This window comes from Chiloscyllium punctatum, chromosome 5, assembly GCF_047496795.1.
Source record: "Chiloscyllium punctatum isolate Juve2018m chromosome 5, sChiPun1.3, whole genome shotgun sequence".
Lineage (NCBI taxonomy): Eukaryota > Metazoa > Chordata > Chondrichthyes > Orectolobiformes > Hemiscylliidae > Chiloscyllium > Chiloscyllium punctatum.
Genome location: NC_092743.1, coordinates 2,879,902 through 2,897,251, shown reverse-complemented (window position 1 = coordinate 2,897,251; position 17,350 = coordinate 2,879,902). Strand labels below are relative to the sequence as shown.

Here is a 17,350-nt window from a genome sequence, read left to right as displayed (position 1 = left end):
TGCCCGAAACGTCGATTTCGAAGCTATTTGGATGCTGCCTGAACTGCTGTGCTCTTCTAGCACCACTAATCCAGAATCTGGTTTCCAGCATCTGCAGTCATTGTTTTTACTGTTGAACAGGTGCTGCTCATAGCTTTTAACACCTTGCATCAGTTTACTGATGATCGAGAGTAAACTGATGTGGTGGTTTTGACCAGATTGGATTTCTCATATACATGATCAATCTGGGCAAATTTCGACATTGTCAGATAGATGCCACTGTACCGGAAGAGCTTGGCTTGAGGAGCCCAAGTCTTCAGTACTATTGCCGAAATGTTGTCAGGGCCCGTTGTCTTTGCCATATCCATCTGTTTCTTGATATCAAGTGGAGTGAACTGAATTGTCTGGAGACTGGTATCTGATGCTGGGACTCCTGGAGGAGCCCGAGGTGGATCATCCATTCGGTATTTCAGGTGGAGAATTACTGCAAAAGCTTTGCTTTATGTTTTTACACTGAGATGCTGCAGAAGAGGTTGGTTGTGAAGTGGTTACGGGGGAGGGAGAGGGTTCAGGGTGACCCCAGTCCCCTATAGAATCTATAGGCTGGCTGTAATGTATGAGCCATACCATCACACTATACATTGTCCGGCCACAGTATAGATTCAAGGGACTAAAGACCCATTCGAGATTGTCCCCGGGCGCGGGAACGAGCGTCGCGCGCCTGGGGGGTGGGCAGCGGGAACGAGCGTCGCGCGCCTGGGAGCGGGCAGCGGGAACGGGCATCGCGCGGGGCCGCGCGGTGGGAGCGGCGCTGGCGGACGCGGGACGTCCCTGACCGACGGCGGAGAGAGCGCGCGGCTTCCAGCAGGTGAGGCCGGGGATCGGGGCCCGGGTCTGGGGCGAGGCCGGGGATCGGGGCCCGGGTCTGGGGAGAGGCCGGGGATCGGGGCCCGGGTCTGGGGAGAGGCCGGGGATCGGGGCCCGGGTCTGGGGAGAGGCCGGGGATCGGGGCCCGGGTCTGGGGAGAGGCCGGGGATCGGGGCCCGGGTCTGGGGAGAGGCCGGGGATCGGGGCCCGGGTCTGGGGAGAGGCCGGGGATCGGGGCCCGGGTCTGGGGAGAGGCCGGGGATCGGGGCCCGGGTCTGGGGAGAGGCCGGGGCCCGGGGATGTCCCTGTCGCTGGGCGTCGGGCCTGCAGGGAAGCGGTGGCGCTGCCTCGGCCTTTTCTGGCGAGAGCCCGGGCCCAGTGGACGGTGAGTGAAGTCCCGGCAGAGTCCGATTGAAAAACAACAAATAGCTCCATTTGCACAGCAGCAGGACCCTCCTCCCATCAGACACGGCCTTCGTTCGCAAAGGGCACAGCAAGATCCCACAGAGAGCTGACAGTCGACCTGGAAAAGACGATTAGGCCCCGGGATACTCCATCCCACCGCCCCCCCCCCCCATTAAATATCAACAAGGAATCACCATCCACCTCAAAATCCCTCAGCACTGACCCTCCGACAGTGCGGCGCTCCCTCAGTACTGACCCTCCGACAGTGCGGCGCTCCCTCAGCACTGACCCTCCGACAGTGCGGCGCTCCCTCAGCACTGACCCTCCGACAGTGCGGCTCTCCCTCAGTACTGACCCTCCGACAGTGCGGCGCTCCCTCAGCACTGACCCTCCGACAGTGCGGCGCTCCCTCAGCACTGACCCTCCGACAGTGCGGCGCTCCCTCAGCACTGACCCTCCGACAGTGCGGCGCTCCCTCAGCACTGACCCTCCGACAGTGCGGCGCTCCCTCAGCACTGACCCTCCGACAGTGCGGCGCTCCCTCAGCACTGACCCTCCGACAGTGCGGCGCTCCCTCACCACTGACCCTCCGACAGTGCGGCTCTCCCTCAGCACTGACCCTCCGACAGTGCGGCGCTCCCTCAGCACTGACCCTCCGACAGTGCGGCGCTCCCTCAGCACTGACCCTCCGACAGTGCGGCTCTCCCTCAGCACTGACCCTCCGACAGTGCGGCGCTCCCTCAGCACTGACCCTCCGACAGTGCGGCGCTCCCTCAGCACTGACCCTCCGACAGTGCGGCGCTCCCTCAGCACTGACCCTCCGACAGTGCGGCTCTCCCGCAGCACTGACCCTCCGACAGTGCGGGGCTCCCTCAGCACTGACCCTCCGACAGTGCGGCGCTCCCTCATCACTGACCCTCCGACAGTGCGGCGCTCCCTCATCACTGACCCTCCGACAGTGCGGCTCTCCCTCAGCACTGACCCTCCGACAGTGCCCACTCCCTCAGCACTGACCCTCCGACAGTGCGGCTCTCCCTCAGCACTGACCCTCCGACAGTGTGACACTCCCTCAGCACTGACCCTCCGACAGTGCGGCACTCCCTCAGCACTGACCCTCCGACAGTGCGGCGCTCCCTCAGCACTGACCCCCCGACAGTGCGGCGCTCCCTCAGCGCTGACCCCTCCAACAGTGCGGCACTCCCTCAGCGCTGACCCCCCGACAGTGCGGCACTCCCTCAGCGCTGACCCCCCGACAGTGCGGCACTCCCTCAGCGCTGACCCCCCGACAGTGCGGCACTCCCTCAGCGCTGACCCCCCGACAGTGCGGCACTCCCTCAGCGCTGACCCCCCGACAGTGCGGCACTCCCTCAGCGCTGACCCCCCGACAGTGCCCACTCCCACAGCACTGACCCTCCGACAGTGCCCGCTCCCTCAGCACCGAGCCTCCGACAGTGCCCACTCCCTCAGCACCGAGCCTCCGACAGTGCCCACTCCCTCAGCACTGACCCTCCGACAGTGCGGCACTCCCTCAGCACTGACCCTCTGACAGTGCCCACTCCCTCAGTACGGACTCTCCGACAGTGCCCACTCCCTCAGCACCGACCCTCCGACAGTGCGGCTCTCCCTCAGCACTGACCCTCCGACAGTGCGGCGCTCCCTCAGCACTGACCCTCCGACAGTTCGGCGCTCCCTCATCACTGACCCTCCGACAGTGCGGCGCTCCCACATCACTGACCCTCCGACAGTGCGGCTCTCCCTCAGCACTGACCCTCCGACAGTGCCCACTCCCTCAGCACTGACCCTCCGACAGTGCGGCTCTCCCTCAGCACTGACCCTCCGACAGTGCGGCTCTCCCTCAGCACTGACCCTCCGACAGTGCGGCACTCCCTCAGCACTGACCCTCCGACAGTGCAGCGCTCCCTCAGCACAGACCCTCCGACAGTGCGGCGCTCCCTCAGCACTGACCCTCCGACAGTGCGGCGCTCCCTCAGCACTGACCCTCCGACAGTGCGGCGCTCCCTCAGCACTGACCCTCCGACAGTGCGGCGCTCCCTCAGCACTGACCCTCCGACAGTGCGGCGCTCCCTCTGCGCTGACCCTCCGACAGTGCGGCGCTCCCTCTGCGCTGACCCTCCGACAGTGTGGCGCTCCCTCCTTTCACCCTACGACAGTTCCACCTTCCCTCTGACAGTGCAATGCTGCCTCAGACCTGACCCTCCGACAGTGCGGTGCTCCCTCAGCACTGAGCATCCGACAGTGTGGCACTCCCTCAGTACTGACCCTCCGACAGCGCGACACACCCTCAGCACTGAGCACCCGACAGTGCAACACTCCCTAAGCACTGACCCTCCGACAGTGCGCCACTCCCTCTGCGCTGACCCTCCGACAGTGTGGCGCTCCCTCCTTTCACCCTACGACAGTTCCACCTTCCCTCTGACAGTGCAACGCTGCCTCAGACCTGGCCCTCCGACAGTGCGGCGCTCCCTCAGCATCGAGCATCCGACAGTGCAACACTTCCTCAGCACTGAACCTCAGACAGTGTGACACTCCCTCAGCACCGATCCTCCGACAGTGCCCAGACCCTCAGCGCTCCCTCAGCAATGACCCTCTGAAATGCAGCGCTCCCTCAGCGCCGACCCTCCGACAGTGCGGCGCTCCCTCGGCGCCGACCCTCCGACAGTGCGGCGCTCCCTCGGCGCCGACCCTCCGACAGTGCGGCAGTCCCTCCTTTCACCCTGTGACAGTGCCACTATCCCTCCGACAGTGCGGCACTCCCTCAGCACCGACCCTCCGACACTGCCCACTCCCTCAGCACCGACCCTCCGACAGTGCGGCAGTCCCTCCTTTCACCCTGTGACAGTGCCACTTTCCCTCCGACAGTGCGGCGCCCCCTCAGCGCTGACCCTCCGACAGTGCGGCGCTCCCTCCTTTCACCCTCCGACAGTGACACTTTCCCTCTCACAGTGCAACGCTGCCTCAGCACTGACCCTCCGACAGTGTGGTGCATCCTCAATAGACAATAGACAATAGACAATAGATGCAGGAGTAGGCCATTCTGCCCTTCGAGCCTGCACCGCCATTCAATATGATCATGGCTGATCATTCCTAATTAGTATCCTGTTCCAGCCTTATCTCCGTACCCCTTGACTCCACTATCTTTAAGAGCTCTATCCAATTCTTTCTTAAAAGAATCCAGAGACTGGGCCTCCACTGCCCTCTGGGGCAGAGCATTCCACACAGCCACCACTCTCTGGGTGAAGTAGTTTCTCCTCATCTCTGTCCTAAATGGTCTACCCCGTATTTTTAAGTTGTGTCCTCTGGTTCGGCACTCCCCCATCAACGGAAATATGTTCCCTCCTGCCAGAGTGTCCAATCCTTTCATAAGCCTATACGTTTCAATCAGATCCCCTCTCAGTCTTCTAAACTCAAGGGTATACAAGCCCAGTCGCTTCAGTCTTTCCGTGTAAGGCAATCCTGCCATTCCAGGAATTGACCTCGTGAACCTACGCTGCACTCCCTCAATAGCCAGAATGTCTTTCCTCAAACGCTGACCCTCCGACAGTCCTGCCCTTCCTCACCACTTACCCTCCAACAGTTCGCTGCTCCCTCAGCACTGACCCTCCAACAATGCAGCGCTCCCTCAGTGCTGACCCCCAACAGTGTGGTTCTCCATCAGTGCTGACTCACCAACAGTGCATGCTCCCTCAGCGCTGACCCTCTGACAGTGCAACGCTTCTTTGCGGGTCAGTGCTGTACTGCTAAGTTTCACCACCCGTAGAATGGAAACAAAGAATAATTACATTGCTGATAGAGGCTATTTACTGTTCTGTCTGGCTCTCTGACAGACCAATTCACCTTTTTTGCATTCTCTCACCTTCTCCCCAAAACCCTGCGCATTCTTCCTTTTCAGAGAAAGGTGAAGTTCTGTTTGGAGTGCCTTGATTGAAGATCTGCCTCCACTAAACACTTTGGTGATTCATTTCACATCCTAACCACTCAGTGCTTGGAAGCATTTTCCACCTTAATTATGCACACTCCTTTCGATCCTTTTACCAATTGGAATAGTTTCTTCTACCTACTCCTCTGTTAAATATTTCAGCCTTTACTCTTGTCGTGGGGGAAATCACCCGCCTCGGAATCAGAGTCGAGGTTCAATGACAGAATTTAATTTAAGGAAATACCGGAGCTCCGGGGAGAGAAAGAGACCAACAGCACAGTGGTCAGCTGCGAGTCTTTTCTCAACCCAGAGCACATGTCAAGATACTTTTATACGTTCTACAAGATAATAGGTCAGTGATGAGGTTATGGCCTCTGTGACATAGTTTGTTGTAAACATTACAGAATTGTTGATAGTTTCGGTGCAGTCATTGTCAGTTCCAGTGCAGCCTTTGTTCATTTCAGCACGGTTATTATCAGTTTCACCACAGACATTGTCAGTTTAAATACCTCCGCTGAAGTCCATTGCTGTAGTAACGGGCATTAATCGCTCTTCCTGAGAAGGACAATTACTGCAGCCCTGGCTATTAGCACTTTGCATTGAGTCTGTATCAAACAGTTAGCATTTCTATCAAAGGTGTTGGCTGGACCTAGACACTTTGGCAGGCAGTATACGCTACTCATGTGTATTCTCTCCCCACCTGCCTTAAGGTTGTGAGTGCATTGTGCTGGCAGTCTGGTCGCCCCAGGCAGTATCTATGTTTGTTCTGCTGTCTCTCCATATTGTAGTCTAGCAGCCACCTTGTGTATCAAGTGGCCAACTTATAGCTCAGCAGCCATCTTGTGTGTCCGTGTGCGTATTGTCACCCTGCCCCATGCCGTCTCCCACTTCACTCTCTAAGGGAAACATTCACAGCTTCTTCAATGTTTTAAAATCTCTTTGTCACTGGTGTCATTATTGTGAATCTTTTTTGTATTCTGTCCAACTCTTTCACAGCTTCTTTGTAAAATTTGACACCCACAATAGGTCTGCTCATGTGTTTCCCACCAAAATGAATCATTTCACTATTTTATGCATTGCGTTCCATCAGCCATGTCCACACATTCCAACAATCTTTTTCTGTCATTTTGAAGTTCTTGTTCTGAATCAGAAATTTGAATTTATGCCTGGTCATAATACATATCACGAATAGCAAGAGTTCAAACATTGATATTGAATTTTTAACCCAGAGGTTGCTGGGAATCAGGAACTTACTGCCTAAAATGGTTGGTAGAGGTCAAAACACTTAGAATATCTAAAAAATGTTTGATGCGCTTTTTGGATGCTGAGGCATGTGGTACATGTGCTGGGAAAATGAAGGTGGTTGTTTTGACCAGTGCAGATGCAGACCATTTTGTGTGCATGTAGATCTCCATGACGAAAACTCCAAGCAAACCTGCCAACCCAAAAGAAAATCCACTAACCAGTATTCCATGTTTTCTGTCACTCAGTCTATTTATTATCTGTGTTGCTGTTGTCCCTTACATTAATGAGGTATAATTTTCAAACCAGGTCTGCCCTTTGAAGTTCAGGTGCTGTTTATTCTAACATCGGGTAAAGTATACCGAGGGGATCAGAATTTTGTTGCCTGTCCAAAACTATCTTTGAACTGAGTGACTTACTCATCTATTTCAGAGGTAGATAAGAGTCAACTACATTACTGTGATCTGGAGTCACGTGTAGACCAGACCAGACCAGGTAAGGACACAGATTTCCTTCCCTTAGTGACACCAGTGAACCAGACAGGTTATTAATGACAATCAATGATCATTTCATAGTCACCATCTAGATTTCAATTTAAGATTTTATTGATTTTAAATTACATCAATCGTAGGGATGGTATTTGAACACTTCCCCAAGAATTCACTTGAGCCTCTGGGCCACTAGTCTCGTTGATACCATCAAAAGGCTCTCACAGGTTACCTGAAAAGGATTTGCCCTCAAAGTCATTCTCGTTTTCCATAATTCATCTGCATTTGTCCAAGACATTGTTAATTTTGTCTCAAAGTATCACATTGAAAAGCTTCCCTACTGCCAACATTTAACTGATTGGCCTAACATCCTTTTTTGAACAAATGTGTAACAATTGCAGTCCCTAAAACATTGGCACCACCCCAAATCTAAGGATAATGGAAAAATCATAGTCCATGCTTTCACAATTTCCACGATGACTTCCCTCTGTATCCTTAGATGCATATCATTCAGACCTGATGCATTATCAAGTTCAATTAAAGCCAGACTATTCAAAACCATCTTCTTATCAATTTTAAGTCTGCTGTGTGTCTGAATAACTAGCTCCTCTTCCTCTGTGGCCTGAGCAGCGTAGTCTTCCTTGATGAATAAAGATGCAGGGTGTGCTTTAAATACCATAATGTGGAGGAGTCGGTGTTGGACTGGGATGGACAAAGTTCAAAATCACATAACACCAGATTATAGTCCAATGGGTTTATTTGGAAGCACTAGCTTTCGGAGCACTGCTCTGCTTTGAAAGCTAGTCCTTCCAAATAAGCCTGTTGGACTACAACCTGGTGTTATTTGATTTTTAACTTTAAATACCATTGCAACGCCCCCAGCCTCAAAGTTTAAATAAAATAAAGAACTGCAGGTGCTGGAAATCTGAAAGAAAAACAGAAATTTCTGGTGAAACTCAGCAGACCTGGCAGTATTTGTGGAGAGAAAACAGTATTAATGCTTTGAGACCTATGACTGTTCATCAGAACTGAAAGCAGCTAGGAAATTGAGGTATTTATGCTGAAGACGAGGTCAGTGGAGAGGTGAGCGTGGAGGTGAGGACTCATCCTAAAGTTGGCGGGGGGTTAGAGATGAACCAGGTCAGCAGATCCTGGTTCTGTCATGAAACGGGCTGCTTTCAGTGCAGCCAACCCATTCTCACCCACTCTTTGTCCTGTTACTTCTATCACAGCCTACCCATTTTGTCCTACTCTCAGCTGCCATTGTCACTGATTAAGCTTCTCTTCTGTCCTGGCCTCCTGTCAATAATCTCCTTGTCTGTCTATCCCTTTCGTAGCTATTTCTCTCTCACTCACGCTCCATCTCCACTTATCCACTCACCTTCCCCAGGCATGCCATCCTTGTTTTCAGTATAAATACTACATGTTCCTGGCTGTTATTAGTTCTGATGAAACAATAATTATGCTTTCTCTGCACGAATGCTGCCAGACCTGCTGAGTTTCATCTCCATGTGTAAATGCCCTTTTTAAAAAATCTTTAACTGGCCCCACTCCTCCTCTTTATCACCTTTTCTGAAGTTTTTGTTAGTTGCCAGTTTCTTCTCATATTTTCTCTTTGCTTCTGATATTTGCTTTTCAGTTCCCTGTCACCTTCTGTCAGCTTGGTTCTCCATTATATGATCTACTTGATATCTGTCATGAGCCCAGTTTTTGTTCTTCACCTCACACCCTATCTCTGTCTTTTTTGAGAATTGTGGATGTGTATGACCTACTTTTCCTCCTTGTGAGATTGTACCCTGACTGTAGCCAAACTATCTATTCTTTAAAGGTAGCTTAATGTTCAGTGGTTTTGCCTGCCAACCTCTGAATCCAGTTTGGCTGGGCCAGGTAAACCACGTAATCTGCAGCCTTTCAATTCTGCCAGTTTCTTAACGACATTTGGGACTTAACAGTAAATGCTGCCAATGCCCTCATCACCTAGAACAATTAAAAATAAAATCTAAGTTGTCTGTCTCCCAGTTAATTATTTCTAATCTCGATTGCTCCTTTTTCTTTTCCATAGCCAATCTAGTCTTATAATACAATGTTCCGTAAATGTTTCCCTACTAATACTTAATCCACTTGGCCCACTTCATTCCAGGACCCAGGTCTAGCAGAGCCTTCTTTCTCAATGGAATGAAAATATCAATTGGAATGAGAATTTAGGAGTTCTTGCCTCTTTTTTGTGCCCTTAATGTAACTAATTTTCTAATATGTATTTAGGTAATTAAAACCCCCATTGTAACTACTTTATAATTTTTGCACCTGTGTATAATTTTCTTGCAATTTTTTCCTGCTGCATCCTTCCCACCAGTTGCTGGCTACAGACTGTACTGAGCAGTGTCATTACACCAAATGGACTCTGTCCTTGACCCCTTTGGAATAAACTCTTACTCCAAGACCAACAATCCCTTTCTAACTTTCTATCATATCTTTCCTGAACACCTTGTATACATGAATACTTAATACCCAGTGTTTCCTTTTCTTGAACCAGGTCTGTGTTGTAGCCATATGTCAAATTTTCACTTTGCGATCTGCAGCAATAACTCTCCGATCTTCTTTACCACATGTATCATAGAACATAGAACAGTACAGCACAGAACAGGCCCTTTAGCCCACCATGTTGTGCCAACATTTGATCCTCATGTATGCACCCTCAAATTCCTGTGACCATATACATGTCCAGCAGTCTCTTAAATGTCCCCAGTGACCTTGCTTCCACAACTGCTGCTGCGTATTGTATTCCTGATTTAGACTTTATTACTTTTCCCTTTACATTGAAACTACTTCATAATATTTCTTCCTTGGTTGCCAGCTATCTGTCTGTCCCAGTATTCTGTGTACCATAGTCTTTCTCTCCAGTATTGCAGCATAGACCCTTGTGCCAAGTTAGTTTAAACCCTCCCAAATAACACGAGCAAAACACTTTGTCAGGAAATTATTTGAACTGTTGTAATATCCATATGTGCTGTGAGGTTTCAGTGGACACGATCCCCCGATTGCCAACAGTTGCTAATAAACAACTGGGTTACAAACACATGCTGCTGACACCAGTGCTGAACTAACCACACTGCTTTCCCGATTCATCTAGCCTTTAGGTGGAACGTGAGAAGAGTGGTGCCGGAGGGAGCAGCTGACACCATGAATGGAGCCTCAGTGGTTTCCACGTCTGTCCAGACCATCTCCATTAAGGAAGAGGCCGGTAAGATTCACCCCTACAATCTGCAAAGGGGGAGCAGGAAGGCGGAGGTGTGTAAGGCAGCAGTTAGTCTCATTTCAAAAAATGATTTAAGGAGTTGAGAAGTTGCGGAATTGAATAGAGTAGTAATTCAGACACCATCCTTTTAAATTTAACCTCACCTTGTGACCTCTCTCTCTGAATGAACTCTCCCTGAGCTCCACTGCCTTGCTGTTTGTCCATTTGGTTTGTTCCCTTTTAAGCATTTATTCCTTTGTCTGTTTCCTTTCAAGAGCAGTGACAAGTCGTCCGCTCTTCAGAAGGATTTGTTCAATTGGCCTTGGGTCAGGTACAGCAGCAGGATTCTCAAATTCTGGCCTTTTCAATAATTCTAATGTTAACCACTGACCCAGTGGTGCTCAGAGCCAAACTTCCTGCTTGTTCACTTGCTCTTCCTTTAGGGCTGTCTTGAAACCCAGGGGAGAAACCGATTTCTTGGATTCAGGGCAAGTGAGGAAGTGCTTTACATCCATATGAGTGGAGCTGAAACATGAAATTGGAATTATTCACAAATTATGTCAGGAGACACTTCTCCACAGAAAGGAGAATAGAAATCTAAAACTTTATCCCTGGTAAAGCTGTTGAGGCTGGGAGTCAGTTGGAAATTTCAGGATTCTTTTTGTGAAGGTGTTGAGGGTGACAGAATCAAGCTGGATGAAGATACAGGTCAGCCACGATTGAATAGCAGAACAGATGCGAGGGGCTGGATGGCAACATCTTGTTCCTATAAACTGTATCTGTCAGATCAAGCTGTTAAATTAGTGCGGGGATTTTTTTTCAGATCTATGGAGTAAAGAAGATGTACAATGTTTGTTGGATCGGATAAAGAGCCTGATCCCAGAGGGAGACTGCATGAAGTACAAAACTACCGAGTCGCACTTCAACTGGGAGAAAGTGGCGTTCGGACCCTTCACTGGGGAAATGTGTCGGCTCAAGTGGCTGAAACTGGCCTCTGAGGTTAGTGATTACCTTTGTGACAGAAACCACACCATCCAAGGTCCCTCAAACCCTTACATCCCTCAAGCCCAGTGCCTCCGTGTCCCTCAAACCCACCGTAGACTACACCGTTCTGGGCACACAGCCGTCTTTATTGACAACTTCTCCACAGTAATTAGGGTTAAACAATGAATAGGAGCAGTGATAGTACATTCCAGATCACAGAATCACAGGCAAGCCTGCAGTGAGAACTGTAATTTGGACTCACCCACGTCCTGAACAAGTATGTACCAAGAGACATTTATAACCTGGATGAAACTGGACTGTTTTACCAGATAGCTCCTGACATACTTCAGCTTTAACTGTTAATGATGGAAAGCTAAGCAAGGAACATGGCACTGCTGTGGTCTGAACCAACATAGGTGGCATCAAAAAAAGCCACTACGGCTTGTGATAGGAAAATTTCTCACCCTGATGACCTCACAGGATCCGATGATTGCCCTGTCACCCAATGACCATAAAGAGTGTGAAGAATATCCACCCAATCACCTGTGTCGCTGGCTGAAATAGCAAAGGCTATGAGGAACTCCACGATTTTGCAGTGCATCTTGGAAACTCTGTTTGACTGCATTCATGATCTGGCAGGCTGTTATGCTTGCCTGAGAACATATGATAACTGAGAAAGATTGCTGAATTTTCAAAGGTAACTTCCAATGTTTCTCAGTGCCTCTTACTGTAAGGTGTGAACACATTGAAAAATAAACATTTCTCACATGTTTCCTATAACAGTTTTTTTTTGTTAAAGTTAGAATGTGTTAGTTGATATCCACTTTCTAGTTTCAGTTTTCTCAGTTATCTTAAAGCTCCGCTTGACACAAACTTGTCAGCAGATTTTACTGGATTTCTTTGTCTGTTGAGTATTTTGGAGCATTCTATGGCAACAAATGTAATAGTCTCCTCTTCTATTGTCTATTGATATTGTCCTTTATTTGTCAAAGGGCTAGGAATCTTTCAGTTCATATCTAACCTTCTCATTTCCTTAGATCAGAAAATATCGCACTCTGAGTGAGCTGCTCGCAGATGCTGTGGAGTTTGTGAAAAATCCATACAAGGGCAAGAAGCTAAAGGTAGAGTCAAGAGTGTTCAGCCTGATATCCCTGATACTGGACTGGTGGGGAATGATGCATTGGGACTGCTCTGGGTGAGCTGGCATTTGCATCTGTGTGTATGCTGCCAATACTGTGTGAGAGCATCCCTGTGAATTTCAGTCTTTATGTGCCTTTGTGCATGTGATTGTACATGAAGACTTCAGTGTATGTATGAGAAACTGACTGTGGGGGTGTGTCATTTTGTGGCACTGGGTGTGTAGGTGTAAAACAGCAACATGATCAGCTGTGGATTAATTGTTAGATTGTGCATCTTTATTTCAGACTCATCCCGATTTTCCGAAGAAACCGTTGACTCCGTACTTTCGATTCTTCATGGAAAAAAGAGCCAAATATGCCAAGATTCACCCAGAAATGAGTAACCTGGACTTGACAAAAATCCTTTCCAAGAAATACAAGGAACTGCCAGAGAAAAAAAAGGTGCAAGTGGCCATTAGAAAAAGAAACACAGCCTTGCATTTCAAAAGTAACTTTCATGGCCATTGAACATCATAATGTGTTTTTCAATGATGGAAGTCGTTTTTAAATTATTCTTTCATGGATTGTGGCTTTCGCTGGCAAGACCAGCATTGTTGTCCATCCCTAACTGCCCCTTAAATTTAGTGGCTTGCTATGCCATTTCGGAGGGCAGTTAAGAATCAACCATATTGCTGTAATTCTGGAGTCACTTATTAAGGAAGGCAGATTTCCTTCCTAAAAGGACATTAACGATGTTTTTTTTTCAACTGATTGTTGTCATGTTAATCACTGAAACTAGCTTTGGATTCCAAATTTATTATAAATTGAATTTAAATTTCACAGCATCTGTCATTTGAGCCCATGTCCCCAGAGCATTAGCCTTGGTCTCTGGATTACTGGCTGTGATCCTACATCACCACCATCACCTTCGTACAGTTATGGTTCTAATATAGGAAACACAACCAAATTGTGTGCAGCATGATCCTAGTGACAAAAATGGGATGATGACCATTTATTTCAGTGATATTGGTTGAGTAATAAATATTTTAAGATAGGAGAGACCTCCTCCTTGCTTCATGTTGAGTTAGTGACTTATGAGAAGGAAACACTTTCCATCTGATGAAACAAATCTAATGATGCTGTCAGTGTCAGCTGTCTCTCCCCATCTTAACCATATTCCTACTCCCTTTCTGCAGCTCAAGTACATTCAGGACTTCCAGCAGGAGAAAGGGAATTTTGGGCAGGCAATGGCCAAATTCAGGTACCATTCACTGTTTTATCAACAACTGCTCTCAGTGTATGCGTGTCTGTCTGTCTGTCTCTCTTCAAAATCATTGTTCTAATGGTCTCTGTAGTCAAATATCCTGCACGTATCTTCATCAAGACTACTGACAGGTGACTGGTACTTGATCAACTGCACATTAGTGATGAGCATTCCAGGATTAAATGGAAGTACTCCCAATACCATTCCCCCTCATTACTGAATGCACAGGTAATAATGCTGTGGGCCATCAGCAGCAGCAGAATTGTACTCGAACACAACCTACAATCTCATGACTTGACAAATCCCTCACTCAACCGTTACCATCAGGCCAGAGGATCAACTCTAGTTCAATGAAGAGTGCAGGAAGGCTTGTGAGGAGCAGCACCAGGCATATCTAAAAGTGAGGTGGCAACCTGGTGAAGCTACAAAACAGGTCTACTTGTCTGCCAAACAGCATAAACAGCAAGAGATAGACAGAGCTCAGTAATGTTTCAGCCAGCAGGACCAGATAGAGTCATAGAGATATACAGCATGGAAACAGACCCTTTGGTCCAACTCATTCATGCCGACCAGATATCCCAACCCAATCTAGAAATCTGCAGATTTCTCCAGCTTTCTCATTTCCCCTCCCCCCACCTTTTCTCAGTCCCAACCCTCAGACTCAGCACCGCCTTCTTGACCTGCAATCTTCTTCCCGACCTCTCCGCCCCCACCCCCACTCCGGCCTATCACCCTCACCGTAACATCCTTCCACCTATCGCATTCCCAATGCCCCTCCCCCAAGTTCCTCCTCCCTACCTTTTATCTTAGCCTGCTTGGCACACCCTCCTCATTCCTGAAGAAGGGTTTATGCCCGAAACATCGATTCTCCTGTTCCTTTGATGCTGCCTGGCCTGCTGCGCTTTTCCAGCAACACATTTTTAAGCTCAAATCATCCAACCCTGGCAACATCCTTGTAGATCTTTTCTGAATCCTTTCAAGTTTCACAACATCCTTCTGATGGGATGGAGACCAGAACTGCACACAGTATTCCAAAAATGGCCTAACCAATGTCCTGTACAGCCGCAACATGTTTTTCTAACTCAATACCATTTTCCTGCACTATCTCCATGTTCCTTAATATAATTTGTCTCCAGAAATCCATTAATTTCTGTTGTGAGCATGGTCAATGATTGAGCTGTCTGCGGTAGAGAATTCCAAAGATTCGCCAGTCTCGAAGTGAAGAAACTCCAATTCATCTCGAAATTAAATGGCCTGTCCCTTATCCTGAGATTATGTCATCTGATTCTAGCTGGGCGGCACGGTGGCACAGTGGTTAGCACTGTTGCCTTACAGTGCCAGAGACCCGGGTTCAATTCCCGCCTCAGGCGACTGACTGTGTGGAGTTTGCATGTTCTCCCGTGTCTGCGTGGGTTTCCTCCGGGTGCTCCGGTTTCCTCCCACAGTCCAAAGATGTGTAGGTTAGGTGAATTGGCCATGCTAAATTGCCCGTAGTGTTAGGTAAGGGGTAGATGTCGGGGTATGGGTGGGTTGCGCTTCGGCGGGGTGGTGTGGACTTGTTGGGCTGAAGGGCCTGTTTCCACACTGTAAGTAATCTAATCTAATCTAATCTAGAGTGCAGCCAGGGGAAGTGTCCTATCTATATAGACCTTTTCACTTTCTAAGCATTTTACAAATTTCATTGAGGTCATCTCTCATTCTTTGAAACTCAAGGAAACACAGACCCAGTTTCTGCAATTTCTCCTCATAAGACAAGCCAACCATTCCAAGAATTAATCTGATGGATCTGCCTCTATGTCAAGTATATCCTTCCTTGCATCATGTGGCGCAATAGCAATGTCTGTATCTCTGGGTCAGGAGGTCTAGGTTCAATTCCCACCTGACATGTCCAATTATGTTGACTAAAATAACAATCCTTACTTAGATAGGGAGAGCAAAACTGCATGCAATACTCCAGGTGTGGGCTCACCAAGGCACAATACAAATCTAAACTCTTCAGTCGTGAATGGTGGTGGATAATTAAACAACTGCTGGAGGGGGGAGGTTCTACAAATATCCCAGTTTTCAATGATGGAAGAGCCGAGCACATCCATAGAAATGCTAAGGCTGACTCATTCTCAGTAATCTGCAGCCACAAGTGCTGAGTGGATTGGCCTCCTCCAGAGATCTCCAGCATCACAGATACCAGTCTTCGGCCAATTTGATTCACTTGATCTCAAGAAACGGTTAGAGGCACTGAATGCTGCAAAAGCTGTGGCTCTGTCAACATTCAAGCAATAGTACTGAAGACATGAGCTCCAAAACTAGCTAAGCTGTTCCAGTACAGTTATAATACTGACATCAACCTGACATTAAAGTCATTGAAATCTGCAAGACAGAGAAAAGGCTGTTTGGCCCATTGAGTCTGTGCTGGTCAAAAACTGAGCGATTCTAATCCTATTTTCCAATACTTGGCCCTATAACTATAAGATGATAAGGCACAGGAGCAGAAATTAGACCATTCAACTCATCAAGTCTGCCCCGCCATTCAATCATGGCTAATAAGTTTCTCAGCCACTTTCTCCCCATAACCCTTGATCTCCTTGATACTCAAGAACCTATTTATCTCAGTCTTAAATATACTCAATGACCTAGCCTTCTGTGGCAATGAATTCCAGAGATTCACCACTCTCTGGCTGAGGAAGTTTCTCCTTATCTCTGTTCTAATAGATCTTCCCTTTACTCTAAGGCTGTACCTTCGGGTCCTAGTCTTTCCTACCAATTGAAACATCTTCCCAATATCTACTCTGTCCAGGCCATTCGGTATTCCGTGTGTTTTAATTAGAGTCCCCCTCATCCTTCTAAACTCCATCGAGCATAAACCCAGAGTCCTCAAAATTTCCTCATATGTTAAGCTTTTCATTCCTGGGACCATTCTTGTGAACCTCCTCTGAACCTACTCCAGGGCCAACCTTCCTGAGATATGAGGCTCAAAACTGCACCCAATACTCCATATGTTGTCTGATCAGAGACTTATAGAGCCTCAGAAGTACATTCCTGCTTTTATATTCAAGTCCTCTCAAAATAAATGGCATCATTGCATTTGCCTTTCTACTGACTGACTGACTCAACCTGCAAGTTTACCTTGAGAGAATTCTGGACTAGAACACCCAGACTTCTGAATTTTCTCCCCATTTTGAAAATAGTCCGTGCATCTATTCTTCCTACCAAAATACATCACCTCACACTTGTATGCCTTGTAACGTTGTCTGCTTTGGCATTGCAAGTGCACGTAGAACATTACGGAACAGCACAGGCCCTTCAGCTCTCGATGTTGTGTCGACCTGTAAAATTAATCTGATGCCCATCTACCTTACACCGTTCCATTATTATCCTTATGTATGGCCAATGCCCATTTAAATGCCCTTAGTGAGTCTATTACTGTTGCAGGCAGGCCATCCACGTCCCTACTACTCTGAGTAAAGCAACAACCCCTGATATCTGTCCTAATTCAATCACCCCTCAATTTAAAGCTATGTCCCCTCATGGTAGCCTTCACCATCCGAGGAAAAAGGCTCTCACTGTCCACCCTATCTAACCCTCTGATTATCTTGTATGTCTCAATTAAGTCACCTCTCAATCTTGTTATCTCTAATGAAAACAGCCTCAAGTTTCTCAGCCTTTCCTTATAAGGCCTTCCCTCCAGACCAAGCAACATCCTAGTAAATCTTGTCTGAACCCTTTCCAAAGCTTCCATATCCTTCCTATAATGTGGTGACCAGAACTGTATGCAATACTCCAGGTGTGGCCTTATCAGTGGTTTGTACATCTGAAGCATGACCTTGTGGCTCA

The 17,350-nt window shown here is 48.3% G+C and overlaps 1 protein-coding gene across 5 annotated transcripts in view; it reads left to right on the top strand.

Moving 5' to 3' along the window:
* The first annotated feature begins 580 nt into the window (after positions 1–580).
* Positions 581–17,350, top strand: part of ubtfl (upstream binding transcription factor, like) — a 56,377-nt gene continuing 39,607 nt past the window's right edge. Inside the window, exons 1-8 of one of the 5 annotated variants that reach the window (XM_072569622.1) lie at positions 581–707; positions 743–847; positions 6,863–6,925; positions 10,049–10,159; positions 10,977–11,152; positions 12,175–12,258; positions 12,562–12,717; positions 13,452–13,516. In XM_072569622.1, coding sequence (XP_072425723.1) covers positions 596–707; positions 743–847; positions 6,863–6,925; positions 10,049–10,159; positions 10,977–11,152; positions 12,175–12,258; positions 12,562–12,717; positions 13,452–13,516 — 872 coding nt within the window. In that variant the 5' untranslated portion in view covers positions 581–595. Of the gene's footprint in view, positions 848–1,115; positions 1,232–6,862; positions 6,926–10,048; positions 10,160–10,976; positions 11,153–12,174; positions 12,259–12,561; positions 12,718–13,451; positions 13,517–17,350 lie in introns of those variants that run through there. The other 4 variants (XM_072569623.1, XM_072569627.1, XM_072569624.1 and 1 more) reach the window with 4 other exon arrangements.